Source organism: Nicotiana tabacum, chromosome 6 (assembly GCF_000715075.1).
Source record: "Nicotiana tabacum cultivar K326 chromosome 6, ASM71507v2, whole genome shotgun sequence".
Classification (NCBI taxonomy): domain Eukaryota; kingdom Viridiplantae; phylum Streptophyta; class Magnoliopsida; order Solanales; family Solanaceae; genus Nicotiana; species Nicotiana tabacum.
The window spans coordinates 44128018-44147452 of NC_134085.1; the positions used below are offsets into that span (position 1 = coordinate 44128018).

The 19435-nt window shown below is 41.2% G+C and overlaps 1 protein-coding gene across 1 annotated transcript; it reads right to left on the bottom strand.

The window, feature by feature from the left end:
- Positions 1-1608: 1608 nt before the first annotated feature.
- LOC142181784 (uncharacterized) lies at positions 1609-4050 on the bottom strand. Its single transcript, XM_075255312.1, has 5 exons — positions 3942-4050; positions 3714-3733; positions 3270-3356; positions 2296-3131; positions 1609-1966 (listed from the first exon to the last, which is right to left on the bottom strand). Exons 1-5 carry the CDS (start codon positions 4048-4050, stop codon positions 1609-1611), a joined length of 1410 nt encoding a protein of 469 aa, XP_075111413.1.
- Between the last annotated feature and the right edge of the window lie 15385 nt (positions 4051-19435).

The window sequence follows — 19435 nt, forward strand, 5'->3', positions numbered from 1 at the left end:
GGAAAAAATAATAAAAACCTTGTGCATGCTTACATATGCATATATATGTTATTTTGAAGGTATTTGTGCATATTTAAAATATATAGGGAAAAATTGGGTATCAACTAGCCACTGGAGTCTTTACACCCTCAGTGAGCAGAGTTGATGATATTGAGGAATGGATCTTCCCTAGACATGGATCTTGTCCGAAGTATTGGTATGGAGATGGATCTTCTGCATGAGGCTAGATTGGCCGGTTTCCTCAATACTTGGTGACTTATAGACTGTGATGTATATATATTCCGGGATGGATCTTTCCTAGGACGAATGGGCCATATAAAGTACCGAGTGGTTTAGCACTGTGAGTGGAAGTATTATACGTAACATTGATTATGCTATCTGTGCATTGGTACTTAGATGTTCTAGAGCTTTATACTCTTTATCATTCGTACTATGTTTAATTGTTGCTGAGAAACTATATGAACTGTAAGCATGTCTACTTTTCCGTACAATTAAATGTTGCAACCTGTTGAGGTTCGGTTCCTCACTAATGTCGGTAAAAAGTTTGGACTTGTTACATACTGAGTTGGTGTACTAACGTTACCCCTTGCACCCCTATGTGCAGATCCAGGTATCTCAGGGCAGGGCAGCAGTTGTTGATCACACCAATTGGAGACTTTCTGTGGAGATTGCGAGATAGTTGCTTAGCGACCGCAATTCCGCCTTCTTCTTTCCTTATTTTCCTTTAGTATATGTTTTTGGATATTCTCAGACCGTGTTTGTCATGCTATTTCGAACAGATGTAGTAGTTTTAGCTCATGACTTAGTGACACCCGAGGTCCGGATTGTGTTTCTTTCCGCTGGATTTTGATTTCTACTTTTATCTTATTGAATTTTTGTTAAAATTATGATTTTCCTTATGTTTTTTTTTGAAAAATAGAGTATTTGAAAATAAGTGGATGGCCTAATATCACGATAGACGCCATCACGACATGGTTAGATTTTGGGTCCTGACATGTTGGTATCAGAGCTTAGGTTACATAGGTCTCACGGGTCATGAGCAAGTGGAGTAGAGGATCGGTATGGAGACGTCTGTACTTATCCTCGGGAGGCTGCAGAACCTTTAGAAACTTCACATTCTTGAATTCTTGTCGTGCGAATCTATTGACTCTGCTAACTAAACTTATGTTATTGTATTCTCTCACAGATGGTGAGGACACGTGCTACCGGTCAGGATGGACTACCACTAGTACCACTAGTTGGGGCCACTAGAGGCCGAGGACGCGGTCGAGGTCGTGGTAGGGGCAGGGGTGTGGCCCACACAACAGCTAGGGCAACACTTATAGATCCGCCCGCCGTCCCAATTCATGATCAGGCTCCACCGAGGGATGCTCCAGTAGTACCAGCTCAGGCACCGACTGTGCCTATTGTTATTCCGGGTCTCCAGGAGGCTTTGGCTTAGATTCTGACTATGTGCACTAAACTTGCTCAAGCAGTCGCAGTTTCTACTACAACAGCTATTTCTCTGGCCGGAGGAGGCACTCAGACTCCCACCGCCTGTACACCCAAGCAGGTTGTTTAGGGACTCCAGACACCGGAGGCACTACCCGCCCAGCCGGTTGCACCTACTCAGAATTTTGTGGTTCCAGTTATTGTAAAACCTGTAGTGCCACCCACTGATTGGATAAGCAAATTTGAGGTATTGGCATGCAAGTAGTAGGACCTATTGGCTGCGTTGTTTTGCTGACCAGAGATTTGTTCATAACATTTTAACATAGTCATGATCTTGTTCAAAGAAGGTTGATGAGCTGATGCAAATATTATAGTATTATCCGCATATTCCAAATGGTTTACTGGATCAATCCATTTGGGCATACCAAATCCAATAAAAGATTTATCGTCAAACAATTTGTTCAATAATCTCGATAAAACCTCAGCTGACAGAATAAAAAGTGCAGGAGATAGAGGGTCTCCTTGCTTCACTCCTCTTGTTTACTCGAAAAAACTTGATGATTGCCCATTACCAACACTAAATACCAGTTATTGGATATTAGGTTCCATACCATATTGATAAATTGTTTGACGAACCCCATTCTTTTGAGTACATTCAATAGAAATTTCCATGAAACTCTATCATATGCCTTTGTCATATGAAGTTTAATGATCACATTTGCAGGCTTTCCTCTTATTCTCATGTCTTCCACAATCTCCTATGTAAGTAGTATGTTCGCGGAGATGATCCTTTCTTTAACAAAGCCCACTTGATTCGGTAAAATGTATGATGGTAGGAACTTATCTAATCTGTTATGAATGCACCTGGATAGGATCTTGTTGATGTAATTGCTCAAGCTAATTGGTCTAAGATCTGTAAATGACTCTGGATTAGACATTTTTGGCAGAAGAACCAGGTTAGTGTGAGTAATGAACTTTGGCAGTAATGATCCCCCATAGAATTGTAACACCATATTATGTGTGTCATAACAAATTAATTCCCAGCACTTTTGATAAAACATGCCAGTAAATCCATCCGGACCACTTGAACTATCTGCACTTAGTTCAAATACAGCTGCCTTCCCTTCTTCCAATGTTGGATATCTACAAAGTTCCATGTTCTGCTCCGTAGACACCAAAGGAGGGACCTTATCGAGCATTGAGAAATCTGTGGGATCCCCTTGATTGGTGAACTGGTTCAGGTAGTATTGAGCAGCTGAGTTAGCCATTTGTTGTTGATCTTCTAACCAAATCCCAACTTCATTATGTATCCTTCTTAATTGTAGCTTCTTCCTCTTACCATTGACATGATTGTGGAAGAAAATAGTGTCTCTATCACCCTCGGCAAACCATGTCATTCCAGTTTTTTGTTTCCAGTATTGCTCTTCTAAACTTAGGTATTTCTTCAATTCTGTTTGAGCTCTCTGTAGGATTATTCTATTCTCTATTGTTGGCTCCTCCTCAAATAACATCTCCTTGACCTTTACAATATCCTCTGGAATTGCAAATTTTTTGAGTATATCCCCAAAAATTTCTCTACTCCATTTCGATAGTGCAGTCTTAACTCTCTTCAGTTTGTGCTTGAACATTAAAAAAGGATCTCTAATGAAGTCAGCATTCCACTTATATTTTACTACATCCATGAAAGTATCTTGCTTTGTCTAGAAGTTTAAGAATCTGAATGGTCTTGGAAAATATGTACTTTGTTTTCCAGCAGTAAACAGTAAAGGAGCATGGTCTGATCCAGTTCTAATTAAGTGCTCAACATTAATTGTGGCCTTTATATTTTGAAAAGGTACATTCACTAAGATCCTGTCCAATCTTTTGAAAACACATGCTGCATTCGGTCTTCCATTCCACCATGTGAATGGACTGCCCTTGTATCCCTGATCAAATAAGCCACATGAGTTAGTGCAGAATGCAAAATCTTCATATTCCGGTGGATATACTGGTAAACCCCCTATTTTCTCATCTTCATGTAATATCACATTGAAATCTCCTCGAACCAGCCACGGTAGTTCCATATCAGTTGCCAAATAATACAGATTATCCCAAAGTTCTAATCTTTTTAGTGATGAGCATTTTGCATACACATGTTGTCGTAGGTCTTGATGAAAAACTTTACTGTCACCTATTGGTCTGTTTCTATAACTGATTCCAATTCCACTACATCATCAAACAACAACCATATCTTCCCATTGTGGTTTGAAAATGCATTGTCCATGTTTAGCCTTCTTTTATACCGTTGAATATGTCTTGCTTTCTGAAAAGGTTCCAGTAAAGCAATAACAAAGAACTTGTGCACCCTTTGCATATTAATCACCCTTGGGAAGGCCTGCTGGGTGTGTACAGACCTAATATTCCAAATGAGTGTCTTAATCATTATTTGGATAGTGATGCAGTCCTCCTAGGTGAAAGTCGTATTGGCTTTTGTTGCTCTTTGTTTTGATTCTGCCTTTTTGATTTCTTACCTTTTCTTAATCTAGATTTTGGAGACAAGCCTGCTTCTTTTGCTACTTGGTGGAAGTTCCCAGCAGTCGATTCAATGTCCTCTTCCTCTTCAAATTGCCGTTGCTCCATCATAAGTAAGGTTTCACATTGTGTGTGACCAAGTCATGCAGTGTCTGTAAAGGTGACTGCCCTGAAACATTTAGTTGGATTTGCACAATCTGATCAGTTGCTGTTGTGCAAACTAGCTGCATGTTTTCTGATATTCCAAATAGCTTTGTTGCGACCTCCTCCTATTCATTCAGCTTATCATGTTGCTCCGAGTCCCTCCCTGCTTCCTGTATCCTCATTAATTGATAGCCATTTTTCTCCAACTCATAGCATTGGTCATTATCAGCTTCATCACTACATTCTTTAGCCTGCATGCGATTGTGTCCATCTTCTTCTAGTCCAAAGAATGAATAGTTGTTCAATTGGCATTGTTCCACCTGTGTTGTGTCTGATTCATGCTCCTTATCTCCCGTTTCTGTTAACTTAATCATGGATGGATTTCGTGTCATAGTGGTTGGTGCCTCAAGTTGATATGATTGTGCTTCTGCTAGTTCAGCTCCTACTGTGTTTGTCCTTAGGTAATGGTGTTGTTGAAGATCCATCTCTTACCCCCGCTTCTCCTGCCATTCCTATTGGTGCTTCCCCCTTTTCAGAAACATTTTCCACCTGGTCACTCCATAGTTTGCTTTTGCCTAGTTGCACTTGTTCTTTTTCAACTGATACATCATTTGTTTTGCTTGTATCAACAGTTTGCGATGGAGTATCTTGACATGATCGATTTTTAGTGACTAGGTTACCCCCAAACGTCCTATTCACCCATTGAGAAGTAGTTTCCTTTTGTATTTGAGGAGTACTTCCATTCCCATTATCCTTAGGATTAAAAATAGGTGCCTTTGGATTCAATTTCTTAGGCGATTTTGATAATCCTTTTCTAGTGTGAGGATCTGCATTGGGACTTCTAGAAAAGGCAGATGTCGCCAACAAAGCTAACTCGTTGTTATCCTTCATCTCTCCATCTTCCAGTTCGAGTACAACAAATTTATTGTTGGTTTGAATCTCTTGAGATTTCATATTATCATTTGGAACCTACTGTCCTATTCCCTGATCAACTGTAAAAATTTCTTTTCCATTAGTTTCTCGAGTTACATCTTGTTTTGCATCATTTTTCATTCTATTGTCTTTAAATTCTTTCCATTGTGCCCCTTCTCCTTTCCTTTTGCCTCAACATTACTTTCTCCATTGGGGTTGTCATTGTTGTTCTCCACCATCTGTGTAGTTGGAGATCTCCTACATTCTGCAATACCCTTATCATCCATTCCCAGTTGTTTTGTCAATTTGGCATTCAAAATCTCCTACGCACCACCTTGGTATTTTTCAATTTCAGTACACATACTTTAAACATTACACTGTTCTATAACTCTATAGCATTACGATCAACTTGTTCTATATTATTCTCAGTTGCTTCTCTCTTTCTACCCTTCATCGATCGATATGACTTTTCATCATGTCCTTGATGCTTACAGCAGGTACAATACTTTGGGAGGTTATCATAAATAACCTGTTGATGAAATTCCACATATTTTCCAGAATTTTCCAGATGCTTGTCTAAAAGATCCAACAAAACCTTAACTCTCGCAGCACTTGGCCTTGTACGATCTTGTGTTGCCTTGTCTACAGCAAGGGATTTTCCAACTGCTAATGCAATTGACATTAACGATTGTTTTGCAAAATAGTTGGGTGGGAGGTCAGGGAACGTAATCCACACAATAGACTTTGATGTCTCTTCTTTTGGATTGAAACCTATTGTCCATGGGAAAGTTCCGAAGAAAAACTCATCACCTTTAGAGCTAATATGTGTGAGCACGTGATTTTTTCCCTATATGAATTACTCCCATAAATTCAAAATAAAATAATTTTTCCATTTGTTTGCAATTTCGTAGATTTTTGTTTGTTATTGTTTGCATTTGTCTGTGCACGTTTATTTTACTAAATAAAAAATATAAAAATATATTGCATTTGCATTTGGGATTTAATTTTACATTTTAGGATTAATTGACAAATTAATTATTTTATAAAAATGGGAAAAATCACAAAAAAATAGTTTATTTGCACTTTTAATTTTTATTTTGAATTTTGGTAGTTTTCCCTTTAATTTGGTTTTTTATTATTTATAGTAACAATTATTAGGGTTAATTAATTTAATGCGGTAGGATAATTGGGTTTAGGATTTAATTTAGGTTTTAATTTTAAATTTTGGTTAAGTCAGGTCTAGAACAAATAAACACAGGGTTTTAAACCTAGTATAACAGTACCTCATGTCGGATCCCTAGTAGGAGTGTTTGTTTGCATCATGTGCATATTTGACTTTGGAGACTCAACACAGGGGTTGGGTCTGTCTAGGACAGGTGCACCCCAAATAAAAAGACCATCCTGATGCATCTTACTTGCTACTTGTGCATTTATTTGTTTCGGGTTTGCATGTTGACCGGCTTTGAATAAAAGGAGAGAATTTGAAAAAGAAATGGTAGTATGATGGCTAAAGAGAGTTAATCGCCTGTTTTGGAAAAAAAAAACAATGTCCAAATAGTATCGAAACTCTGTCAAATTTTTGAGAAAATAATTAGAAAAAAGGAGGAAAAATAGTTTGTTTTATTTATGAAATGATAAAAAAGAGAAAAAGAGTTTTTGTTTTCAAAATAAAAAAATAGCTCGTTTTGTTTGCCAATGAAAAAAAAGAGTCTTATTTTCAAAAAAAATAGTTTATTTTATCTGTCTGAACTACGCCAGTTTGATTCTCAGAATGTGTGAGATACGTAGGCAACCCCCATCGGGTCCAACTTCCTTTTGCGAAAGTAGCCAAAAGCAAAAATTTTACTTTCATTTGAAAATAATTAGGGTAATGTCATTCTTGTCAGAAATAGCCGAATGTCCCTAACAGGGCGCCGGAAGGCTGCTTTTGCAAGAACAGCCGCCTGTGGTCATTTTTTGAGATTTTCACGGGTTAGCCAACACAACCTTAAAATCTTCGTCTCCGAGGTGCTGAAAGGCTGTATTTGCAAAATCGGGTTCTATTTTTGAAAAAATGAATGAAAAAGTGTCAGTTTTGTCTTTGAGTCAAATGAGTCTTGATTTTGCTTAATCACCCTAATAAATGTGCAGAATGAGCACGAGTCCAAGTTTGCCGATAGCAGTCATGAACAAAATCCATTTGGAGTTGCATATGTGGTGGGAAGATCTGGGAAAATCGAAGCAAGATAAGGTCAATATACATTTGGGAGGTCTCACCGGGTTGTTAAAAATTAGTCCCAGAGGAGATGCCATAAAGGCTTTGGTTACGTTTTGGGACCCAGCCCATAACTTATTTCACTTTTCGGATTTTGAACTCACCCCAACCTTGGAAGAGATAGCAGGTTATATGGGAAGTACTGAAGGGCTGAGGCATAAGTATCTGATCGCTCCAAGAGCCGTTAACTCTCACAAGTTCATGGATTTGCTAACGATAAGTAAGGGAGTCCCGTATTCCGAGTTGGAGGATGGTTTTTCTACTCTACGCTTTATATACCGAAGGTACGGGCATGTAGGAGGGTTCAATGATCCGGCAAGCGGGGTTTGTAGCAAAGGAAACCGAACAAAATGGGATGAGCATAGACGTTTCGCCTTCATGGTAGATTTTTTAGGCCTTGTGGTATTTCCCCGAAAAGACGGGAATATCGATTTGCGGGTGGTCGGAGTCGTCAAGGTCTTGATTACCAATGCCAAGAGCATTCTCGCCCCTATGATAGTCTCCGAGATATACTGAGCTCTCACAGCCTGTAAAGCTGGAGCAAATTTTTTCGAGGGGTGCAATTTGCTATTACAAATGTGGATGATCGAGCACCTGTGCCATCGCCCTCAGTATATGAGTTACGGATCCATAGGGAAAAGTTGTATTGAAGAGTTTGACACAAGAATTGTAGGGTTTAAGCTGCCAGAGGGGTTTGAAGAGTGGGTATCCTGCCTTTGCTCCATTACTGCAGGGCAAATAAAGTGGACATTGGGTTGGCTTCCTGTTGAAGAAATTGTGTACATGCCTGCCACTGGTCCTTACTTCCTCCTGATGAGTCTGCAAGGTATTCAGCCTTACGCTCCTTACCGGGCGATGAGACAGTTGGGAAGGTGTCAGGTGATGCACCTAGATGAAGATCTTAGTGTGCATGCGGTCGAGGTTAGTGCTGACGGTCAATTTCATAAAGAGATAGTTCGTTCTATTTGGAATGAATGTCAGTGCTTGACAGTAAACACTCGGGTGCGTGATTTATCTAGAGGCGAAGTCTCACCCACCTATCTTGTTTGGTATAGAAAGAAGAACACTGCAAAGCCTGAACCAGAAAGACCAGCCAAAAAGCCTCACATTCAGGAATTCGTTGAAGCGTCACAAGAACAGTGGGCTTGGGTGTCTAAGGAGAATGAGTATAGGGCCACAATAGGAAAATTGGAAAAGTAAGTCAGAGAGCTTCAATTCGAGAGTAGCTTGCAGGTTGCGGCAGATGAAGGGGAAAAGAAAAGGCTAGCCAAAGAAAATGAAGCCCTTCGAGCTCAAATTCAGAAGATGAAAGTAGCGGTAGAAAATCCAGCCAGAAGCGACAGGGATGAAAGACTCATAGCTGACCTAAGGCAGAAAGTGAGTGACTATAGTTTCGATTTGAACAAAGTAGAAAGTGAACTAGTCAAGGCTCAAAAACAATTGGCTAAAAACGCAGATGAACGGGTACACCTGGTTAAGCAGTTGAGAGAAAGGTACGACGATGAGGTATCGCCACGGAAAGCAAAATGATCAAGCAGGCAAAAGACTTCAAAGTTGAAAGGGAACATTGTTATACGGCATTGGCGCGATTAGAAATAGATTTGCAACAACTTCAGGAGCAAAATCATGCGGCTGAGCAAACATTGGAGGCCAGGGCCCAGCATATTGGGCGTTTGTTACAAGAAAAGGGCGTTATAAGAGAGAGAATTAGAAACATCGCTGACCACATCGTTATGAAGTGTCATATCTGTGAGGACATGAATCGCGCTACATTCTTTGCAGCAGTGATGACCTTTGTTAAACAAATAATGAACGACTTGGACCGACTTCAAAGGGATCTTGCACATAGGCCCGAGAAGAGACCGAATGATGTCCCGCGGGCACCAAGAGCATTGATGTACTTGTGGTTTTTCGTTTGAGTCTGTATTTCCTTTTTGTCAAAGTCTGAAAGTCATGTTGGGTTTGTATTTTCTTTCTGTTTTTTTGAGTCTGTATTTCTTGGGAGTATGATAGCCTATTTTCAGAGTCGGTATTTCGTCTTTGCTTCAGAGTCTGTTAGTGTTTTGGAATTTGTTAGTATTGAGTCTTTGTAATCGAAGCATCTATTTTTATAAAAACTGAAAATCCCAAAAAAAATGTTTTATTTACTTTCACACTTATCTCCCAGAACTACACTCGGTCTGATTCATGCGGGGTCATGATACGTAGGCAATCTCCATAGGATTCGACCATAACCAGAAGAGAGAAAAAAGGAAAAGAAAAAAAAAGAAAAAGAGAGGAAAAACAAAGAAAAAGAAAAGAAAAGAGAAGAAATAAGAAGAAAGAAACGATGGTGACGAGAGGATAAAGGAAAGAAAATAAAGACAAAGAAAAGCAAAGAAAAGAAAAAGAAAGAAAGTTGCAAAATGGCCAAGCCGGGATGATGCAAGTAGCCGAATAAATGCATGATAGAAACGGTTAACACCTTAGGTGCATTCATTCCCCAAATGTGCGATTACCAAATTGTTAAAAACCTAACCACTAACAATGTTGTTGTTGATGAATTGAGTCCAAGCAGGCAGTTAGTTGGTTGGAATTCTGGCAACTCACTCATACAACACCCGATCGAAAGACAAGCTGAATATGGCCAATCAGGAAACGGAAACAAGTATTGTCAACCCATCGAAAGAAGTGGAAGAAATGAACGTTATTGCAATGAGGGAAGAAATGTATAAGTTGAAGCAACAGATGGCTGAAATGTATCAAGCCTGGGCGAAGGGGAATCCACCGCCGGTCTATCCCCCTAACCCCGCTTATATCCCACCATTGGCTCAACCTCAGGAACCTCCCACTGTGAACTCATCTCCAGCCTTTCCCCTCTACCAACAATGCCAAGTCACCACTTCTCATACATCGCAAGCTACTCCACCCAAACAAGTCCCATACCCTCCTCCGCCAGTCACTCTTGTTTTTGTGGCACCTCCACCTGCTACCTTACAACGATTTTCCAGTGAACCTCTGTTCCAGACCCACGACAACCAGTATTATCCCCCTGAACCTACCTTCAAAGTTCCAGAACCCTATCCTTACACCCCTCATATTGATCTCACGGCGGAAACCGAGAAGCCACCCAAAAATCATGAGCATGAGGAGATGATCAGAAAGGTCAAAAGTTTAGAACAATCATTTCGAGACATGAGGGCGTTAGGGGGACAAGTAAGTGTGGCCTACAAAGATTTATGTATGTTCCCAGATGTTCAGTTACCAGCTGGGTTCAAGATGCCCAAGTTTGACCTGTACGACGGGCACGGTGACCCAGTAGCACATTTAAGGGGATTTTGTAGCAAGATGAGAGGAGCAGGCGGAAGAGATGAATTGCTGATGGCGTATTTCAGCCAAAGTTTGAGTGGGTAGGCGCTAGAATGGTACACCAGACAAGATCATAGCAGGTGGTACACATGGGACGATTTGGCCCAAGCCTTCACCTGTCATTTTTCAGTATAATCTCGAAATCATCCCAGACCGTCTTTCATTGACAAAGATCGAGAAGAAGCCCGATGAGAGTTTTCGAGAATATGGGTTCCATTGGAGAGAGCAAGCAGCAAGGGTTGACCCCCCGATGAAAGAGAGTGAGATGGTTGATTATTTCTTGCAGGCTTTGGAGCTCACTTATTTTGGTCATTTGGTGTCAGCAGTGGGCAAGTCCTTTAATGAAGTTGTGAAAATGGGAGGCATGGTTGAGGAGGGACTCAAGTCCAATAAGATCATGAGTTATTCAGCAATCAAAGCAACCACCCAGGCCATTCAAAACGGTACTGGGGGTGTACTCGGAAAGAAGAAGAAAGATGATGTTGCAACGATCGAGTCGGCAGCTTGGGGTGGATCCAGGAACCTTCCACAGTTCTACAACCAGCCTCGACCCTACCCCCACACTCCATATAGCCTGCCACAACAGTACTACCCACCGCCAGATCCCTATTTTTCTGTCCATCACGCACAAACCTATACCCAACCTCCCGCTCACGTACAATGGCGTGCGCTAGCTCCACAAAATCCATACCAAGCTCCACAAAATAACTATCTACCCCCAAAAGCCTAAAAAAATCCTCCTCGAACAGATTTTCGACCCAATCAAGCCTTTAAGAATGAGAGTCTACAGAAGCAGAAGACTTTTACTCCATTGGGAGAATCCTATACTAGTCTATTCCACAGGCTGAGACAGTTGGGCATGTTGAATCTGATCGAATCCAAACTGTCGAATCCCCTTCCCAGAAATCTTGATCGCTCGATGAGTTGTGAGTATTGTTTAGGGGCCCCGGGCCATGACACCGAGAAATGCTTGAAATTGAAAACAGTTGTACAAGAGCTCATTGATACTCATCGGATCAAGGTTCAGGCCCTAGAAGCACCAAATATCAACCAGAATCAGCTGTCAGCTCACCATGAGACCCATATTATTGAGTTGATACACAAGGGAGGGGAGGCTAAGAAACCCTCGCAAACGGTGATGATGATCCGCTCCAATGAAACCAGTTCAAAGGAAAAGGTAACCAGTGGGAAATCAGTGGTCCAGTTGAAAGGGGTAGACAATAAGCCAGCTGTGGTAGCTGGGAAAGGGTCGTCAAGCATTATCACAGTGAAATCAGAGAAATCTAAAGTGGTGGTACCAGGGGGTACAAATAAACCTGTTGTGGTCGTGAAGGGTGCTCGCACAGAGCCTGTTATTATAAAACCAGTAACTCAGCTTCCAGTGATCAACAGCAAGGCGATCCCGTGGAATTATGAACGAGTGACAGTAACTTACCAGGGGAAAGAGGTTAAAGAAGAAGTGTGTGAGACCCATGGTTTAACTCGATCGGAGAGATGCTTTGCCCCCGAAGAGTTGAGGAAAGCTAAGACTTCAAAAGATAACCCAGTGTTGGTGAAGAAAGCCATGATTGAGGAAGAAGCAGAGGAGTTCTTGAGAATGACGAAAGTGCCAGATTATTCCATTGTGTAGCAGTTGAGGAAAACACCGGCTCAGATTTCATTATTGTCATTATTGATCCATTCCGATGAGCACCGTCGGGCCTTGATGAAGATCTTGAACGAGGCTCACGTCCCTGACAAAATCTCAGTAAACCACTTGGAAAAGATAGCTAACAAGATATTTGAGGTGAACAGAGCCACGTTTTCTGATGATGAGCTACCCACGGAGGGTACTGAGCACAATAGAGCCCTCTATCTATCGGTGAAATGCGAAGATTCCGTGGTTACTCGGGTAGTGATTGACAATGGGTCTAGTGCAAACATTTGTCCTCTCTCCACATTGAACAAGCTGAAAGTGGAAGATGAAAGAATTCACAAGAATAGTATTTGCGTTCGGGGATTCGATGGTGGAGGGAAAGATTCAGTTGGGGACATAGTGCTTGAGCTCACCATAGGGCCAGTTGAATTTACTATGGAGTTCCAGGTGCTCGATGTGACTGTTTCATACAATCTGCTATTGGGACGACCTTGGATTCATGTTGCCAAGGCAGTCCCGTCTACTCTGCATCAAATGGTCAAGTTTGAATAGGATTGACAGGAAATTGTTGTACACAGCGAAGATAATTTGTGTGTGCCCAATGATGCCATTGTTCCATTCATAGAGGTCGACGACGACAAGGGACCCTGGGTTTATCAGGTTTTCGACATAGTATAGGTAGAGAAAATTCCTGAAGGAAAGAGCGTTCCAACTCCAAAGATGGATGCAGTTTCAGTCATGGTAGCCGTTGAAATATTGAAAAATGGTTTTGTACCGGACAAGGGTTTGGGTGCATCTTTGCAAGGTATTGTGCAACCAGTTTCTCTTCCAAAGAATCTGGATACTTTTGGTCTGGGGTTCAAGCCTACAGTTGCCGACGTGAGACGAGCCAGGAAAATGAAACAGAAAGCATGGGCATTGCCAAAGCCAATCCCGCATTGTCCAGATCATTCGTCAGGCTGGGTATCAGAAAGCAATTGTTGTCAAAGGTTCCTGGATCATTGATTGGTGCTGATAGAGACTTGGAGAAGGGGTTCGAAAGGTTATTCGCCAAGGTTAACGTGGTTAAGGCTGGGGAAGGGTCAAGCAAGGTAGATGTGCAATTCGTAGGACCACGTGAAAAAGTCAACAACTGGGAAGCTACTCTTCTTCCTATCCGGAGGGAGTCTTGGTAGTGGGTTTTTATTTTCTTTAAGTTGTCTGGATTATTCTAGGGTCTGTAATTCAGATATTATGTTCCGTCCAGTTGGATGTGTCAAAACCCTGTTATCTTTAAATTCAATGAAATGCTATTGTCCTTTTTCCTTCACTCCTTCTAATTCTATTTTGTTTTCTTCTTTTGTACAGTTCTTTTTATGCTGATATCAATGACATGACATGTATGAGGAATCTTCGGCCCAGTTTTAAAAGCCAATCTAACTCTGAAATAATAATACAAGAATTTGAGTGTAATGACGAGTTGGAATTTGATGATGATGAGGCCTATGAAGAAATTGGTAAAGAATTAAGTCATTTTGAGAAAAAGCCCAAACCTAATTTGAACGATACAGAAGCAGTTAATCTAGAGGACCAAGATAATGTCCGTAAAACTAAAGTAAGTGTCCATCTGGAACCACAACTCAGGGAGGAGATAATAAAAGCACTGTTCGAATTCAAAGATATTTTTGCATGGTCCTATGATGACATGCTGGGTCTAAGCACTGATTTAGTGGTTCACAAGTTGCCCACTGACCCGGCATTCCCTCATGTCAAACAGAAGCTAAGAAAGTTCAAAACGGATATGAGTGTAAAGATCAAAGAAGAGGTCACCAAGCAGTTCAATGCAAAAGTTATTCGGGTCACGCGGTATCCCACCTGGTTAGTCAATGTTGTGCATATGCCAAAGAAGGATGGCAAGACCAGGGTGTGCGTTGATTATCGGGATCTCAACAAAGTAAGTCTGAAGGATAATTTTCCCCTTCCAAACATCCATATATTGATTGACAATTGTGCCAAACATGAGATTGGTTCTTTTGTGGATTGTTATGCGGGTTATCATCAGATCTTGATGGATGAGGAAGATGCAGAAAAGACGGCATTCATCACACCGTAGGGAACGTACTGCTATCGGGTCATGCCGTTCAGTTTGAAAAATGTTGGGGCGACCTACATGAGGGCAATGACAACAATATTCCATTATATGATACACCGAGAAATCGAGGTGTACGTGGATGAGGTGATCATAAAGTCTAGAAAGCAGCCTGACCATGTCAGGGATCTGAGGAAGTTCTTCCAAAGGCTTCGCAGGTACAATCTTAAGCTCAACCCGGCAAAGTGCGCTTTTGGGGTGCCGTCTGGAAAGTTGTTGGGGTTCGTAGTCAGCCACCGGGGTATTGAATTGGACCCATCAAAAATCAAGGACATCCAGGAATTGCCACATCCGAAGAACAAGACAGAGGTGATGAGTTTGTTGGGGAGATTGAATTATATCAGTAGGTTCATCGCTCAGCTCACGACAACTTGTGAGCATATATTCAAGTTGTTAAAGAAAGACGTTGCGGTCAAGTGAACAGATGAATGTCAGGAGGCGTTTGATAAGATAAAGGGGCATTTGTCAAATCCACCCGTGTTGGTCCGGCCAGAACTAGGGCAACCTTTGATTCTATATTTGACGTTATTGGACAATTCATTCGGCTGTGTATTGGGTCAACATGATATCACTGGCAGGAAGGAGCAGGCCATCTATTATCTTAGCAAGAAATTCACGTCCTACAAGGTTAAGTATACTCACCTTGAAAGAACGTGTTGCGCCCTAACTTGGGTGGCATAGAAGTTGAAATATTATTTGTCATCTTATATTACTTACCTCATATCTCGCTTGGATCCATTGAAGTATATCTTCCAGAAGCCTATGCCTACAGGAAGACTTGCAAAGTGGGAGATCCTGCTCATAGAGTTTGACATTGTCTACGTGACTCAAACTACAATGGAAGCGCAGGCTTTGGCGGACCATTTGGCCGACAATCCGGTTGATGAAGATTACGAACCTTTGAAAACTTATTTCCCCGATGAAGAGGTGATGCACATTGATGAGTGGGAGCAAGTTGAGAAGCCAGGATGGAAACCTTTCTTTGATGGGGCTGCAAACATGAAGGGCGTAGGGATAGGAGCAGTACTTATTTCTGAAACAGGGCAACACTACCCTGTTACGGCTCAACTTCATTTTTACTGTACCAACAACATGGCTGAGTACGGGGCATGAATTCTGGGTTTGAGGTTAGCTATGGATATAGGTGTCCAGGAAGTCTTGGTTTTGGGTGACTCGAACCTTCTGGTGCACCAGATTCAGGGAGAATGGGAAATACGGGATTTGAAACTCATACCATACAGATAATGTTTGCATGATCTTTGTCAGAGGTTTCAGTCGATAGAATTCAAGCATATCCCAAGGATCCATAATGAAGTCGCCGATGCTTTGGCTATTTTGACGTCAATGTTACATCATCCAGATAAGGCTTATGTGGACCCTTTGCAGATTTAGGTCCGTGATCAGCATGATTGCTGTAATATGGTGGAAGAAGAACTGGATGGGGATCCATGGTTCCATGATATTAAAGAATACATCAGGATGGGGGTATATCCGATACAGGCCAGAGGTGATCACAAAAGAACAATTCGACGATTGGCGAGTGGATTTTTCTTCAGTGGAGGGGTATTGTACAAAAGAAATCCCGATCTAGGATTGCTAAGATGTATAGATGCTAGACAGGCCACAACTATCATGACCGAGGTACACTCCGGGGTTTGTGGACCGCATATGAGTGGGTACGTTCTGGCAAAGAATATTCTCCGAGCATGTTATTATTGGCTCACTATGGAGCGGGATTGCATCAGTTTTGTGCGCAAGTGTCATCAGTGTCAGGTGCACGGGGATTTGATTCATTCCACACCATATGAATTGCATACAATGTCAGCACCATGGCCCTTTGTCGCTTGGGGCATGGATGTCATTGGGCCAATCGAGCCAGCAGCACCAAACGGACACAGATTTATTCTGGTAGCCATTGATTATTTCACCAAGTGGGTTGAAGCGAAAACTTTCAAATCTGTGACCAAGAAAGCAGTGGTCGATTTTGTGCATTCAAATATCATCTGTCGGTTTGGGATTCCAAAGGTAATTATCACGGACAATGGCGCTAATCTCAACAGTCATCTGATAACGGAGACATGTCAACAGTTTAAGATTATACATCGCAATTCCACCCCATGCAGCCAACAAGAATATAAAGAAAATACTTCGAAAAATGTGGAAGGTTCTAGGCAGTGGCACGAAAAGCTGCCGTTTGCATTGCTGGGTTATCGCACTACTGTTCGTACTTCAGTAGGAGTCACTCCTTATTTATTGGTGTATGGCACGGAGGTAGTAATACCCGCAGAAATTAAAATTCCATCCCTTCGGATTGTCGCTGAGGCAGAAATTGATGACATTGAATGGGTCAAAACCCGCTTGGATCAATTAAGTCTGATTGATGAAAAGAGATTAGCAGCGGTGTGTCACGGCCAATTGTACCAACAGAGAATGGCGAGAGCATATAACAAGAAGGTACATCCATGGGAGTTCGAAGTGGGTCAGTTAGTGTTGAGACGTATCTTGCCTTATCAGGTTGAAGCAAAAGGGAAGTTCGTCCCAAACTGGTAGGGGCCATTTGTTGTAACTAGAGTGTTGTCCAATAGCGCGTTATATTTGACAGATGTAGAAGGGAAATGTGTAGAAATGGCTATCAATTCCGATGCAGTCAAAAGATACTATGTATGATTTCTTCCTTTGATTATACTTGTTTGTATTTGGCATATTTTGAATATTGAAATGATGAAGGTGTTTTGTTCTGCTATCTAAACACTTTATCCTTTGTTACCCCCTTTTGAGCCTTATTTATTTTCTTTCATACCCCTCTTTCGGGATCAACGGCACAATTCAGAAATGCAAGTGCGGAGGATAAGTAAGTAAAAAGAAAAAGAAAGAATGAACAAGAAAGGAAAAGGGAAAAGAAAAATGAAAAGAGAGAAGAAAGAGAAAGAAACGAAAAGAAAAGAGAAAAGCAAAAAGAAAAAAAAGGAGAAAAAAAGAGAAGAACAACAAAAGAAAAAGAGAGAAAGAAAAGAAAGAGAGAAAATAAAATCACAACAACAAAGTGATTTCTACGACATGAACTACGTTCGACCTGATTCATTTTAAGTATACGTAGGCAGCCTCACGGTTCGGTCTCATCGAAACAAAAAACCAAAAGTCCCCAAGAAAGAAACTGGGGCAGAAGTCATGGTTGTTGTGGGAAACCTGATTCCGAAAGTTGTAATTCTAACCCATTTGAATTGTTTTGAGCCTTTTATACCATTTCTTCCTACACCTATTCAAAAGCCCACATTACGGTACAAAGAAAGACCTTCTGATCAATCTTTGAGAAATGCCAAGTCAAGCATGTAAAAGGTAATTCATGTCGGGGGCAACACTCTGGTTCAAGCAAGGAGGGAAATAAAATGAGAGAGTCTTATTGGTGAAAACCCTCACAGGGACCGTAAGGCGATGGGAGTTGAGAGAAATTAAAATGAGAGAGTCTTATTGGTGAAAACCCTCACGGGCACCGTGAGGCGATGGGAGTTGAGAGAAATTAAAATGAGAGAGTTTTATTGGTGAAAACCCTCACGGGCACCGTAAGGCGAAAGTGAGTTGAGAGATGAACGAATGAAATAGGTCTGCTAGTGAAAACCTTTCAAGGCGCCGCAGGATGAACAAGGTCAAGGTTTGGGCAAAGTAATCAGGTCATGGAAATTCTGGGGCAATGAAGTACGGAAACTGAAAGTTGATTGGTTGGACAGATTGGGCCGATTAATCCGAAATGCATGTCATGATCATTGGTACCAGTTGTTCCACTCAGATAAGTTTTTTTTTGTTTTTCCTTTTGTAGCAGTCACCTGGTTTTGGATTCCTCTTATCCTAAACCCGCAAAGTCATTGCATTTCATTTTCTTTTGGGTATTTATCTAAAGATGTTTCAATGTCAGTCTTGTTCAAATAAAGTGAAAAGGATTTCAAAGCTCACTACCAACTTCCAAAATTGCAAAGCACGGAATGGTCAAAGCATACTAAGGATAACATGATGTAAGAGAGGGGTACAAGGAATCACCGGAAGTTTCATTGGTGGAACGGATTGGTAATGTCATGGGAGATGCAAAGGTTCAGATAAAAAGGTCAGAGGTAAAACAACAGCATGGGTATAATACACTCGGTTCGTCAAAGGTCATGGGGTGTGAAAGTCAGTCAGAAAGTCAAAGCGGTTCAGGCTAGTTCGGGGAAGCCAGTCAGAATAAAACAATGCAGCGGAAAGATCTTCAGCAAGACTGCCATCAGCTAACCACCATTTTTAAACTGAAAAAATGTTTCTTTGATTAAAACAGGGGCAAGTTCAGAAACAGGTTTGATTTTTGATTTTCAGGACCCTCCTTTAAAATGGGACCTAGTTTAAAGTTCAGAAATAGCATGATCTAGAATAAATGTATCCCAAAGGAATATAAGTTGGTGTAGAAGTTTGCATGCTCGAGATAGAATTCAATTAGGAGTTGCTAGGACCCTCCTGAATAACAAGACTTAGTTTAAGATTTCAATTAGATAACAACATTTAGCGTAAGTTCTGCTGTAGGGGGTAGTATAATTCAGCCATGAAAGTTGTCACACTTAAGATAAAATTTGACCTTTGATTTTCAGGACTTTCCTGGATAATGGGGAGTAGTTTAAATATCCTCTTAGATAGCAAGATTTAGCAGAAGTCACACCTGTAGAAGATATAACTTAGATCTAAAATTGTCGTTTAGATAAGAGTTGTCAGGACCCCCTCTGAATAATGGGACCTAGATTTCAAATTCTTAGTGATACTTGGTAATATGATTTAGTTTTACACTCACATATGTGCCCAGCCACGAAACTGGGGAAAAAAGTTCTTTGTTTTGTCTATCTTGAAGTCAGGAGCCCGCCTGGAAAGCAGGGAATACATTTCAAGTCAGCAGTTAGGAGCCCGCCTGGAGAATAAGGGAGTACCATTTAAGTTTATCTTTCAAATTCTTTGTCTCGTCTAAGTTGAAATAAGGAGCCCTCCTGGAGAGCAGGGAATACTTCCAAATGTAGCAGTCAGGAGCCCGCCTGGAGAGCAGGGAATACTTTCAAATGCA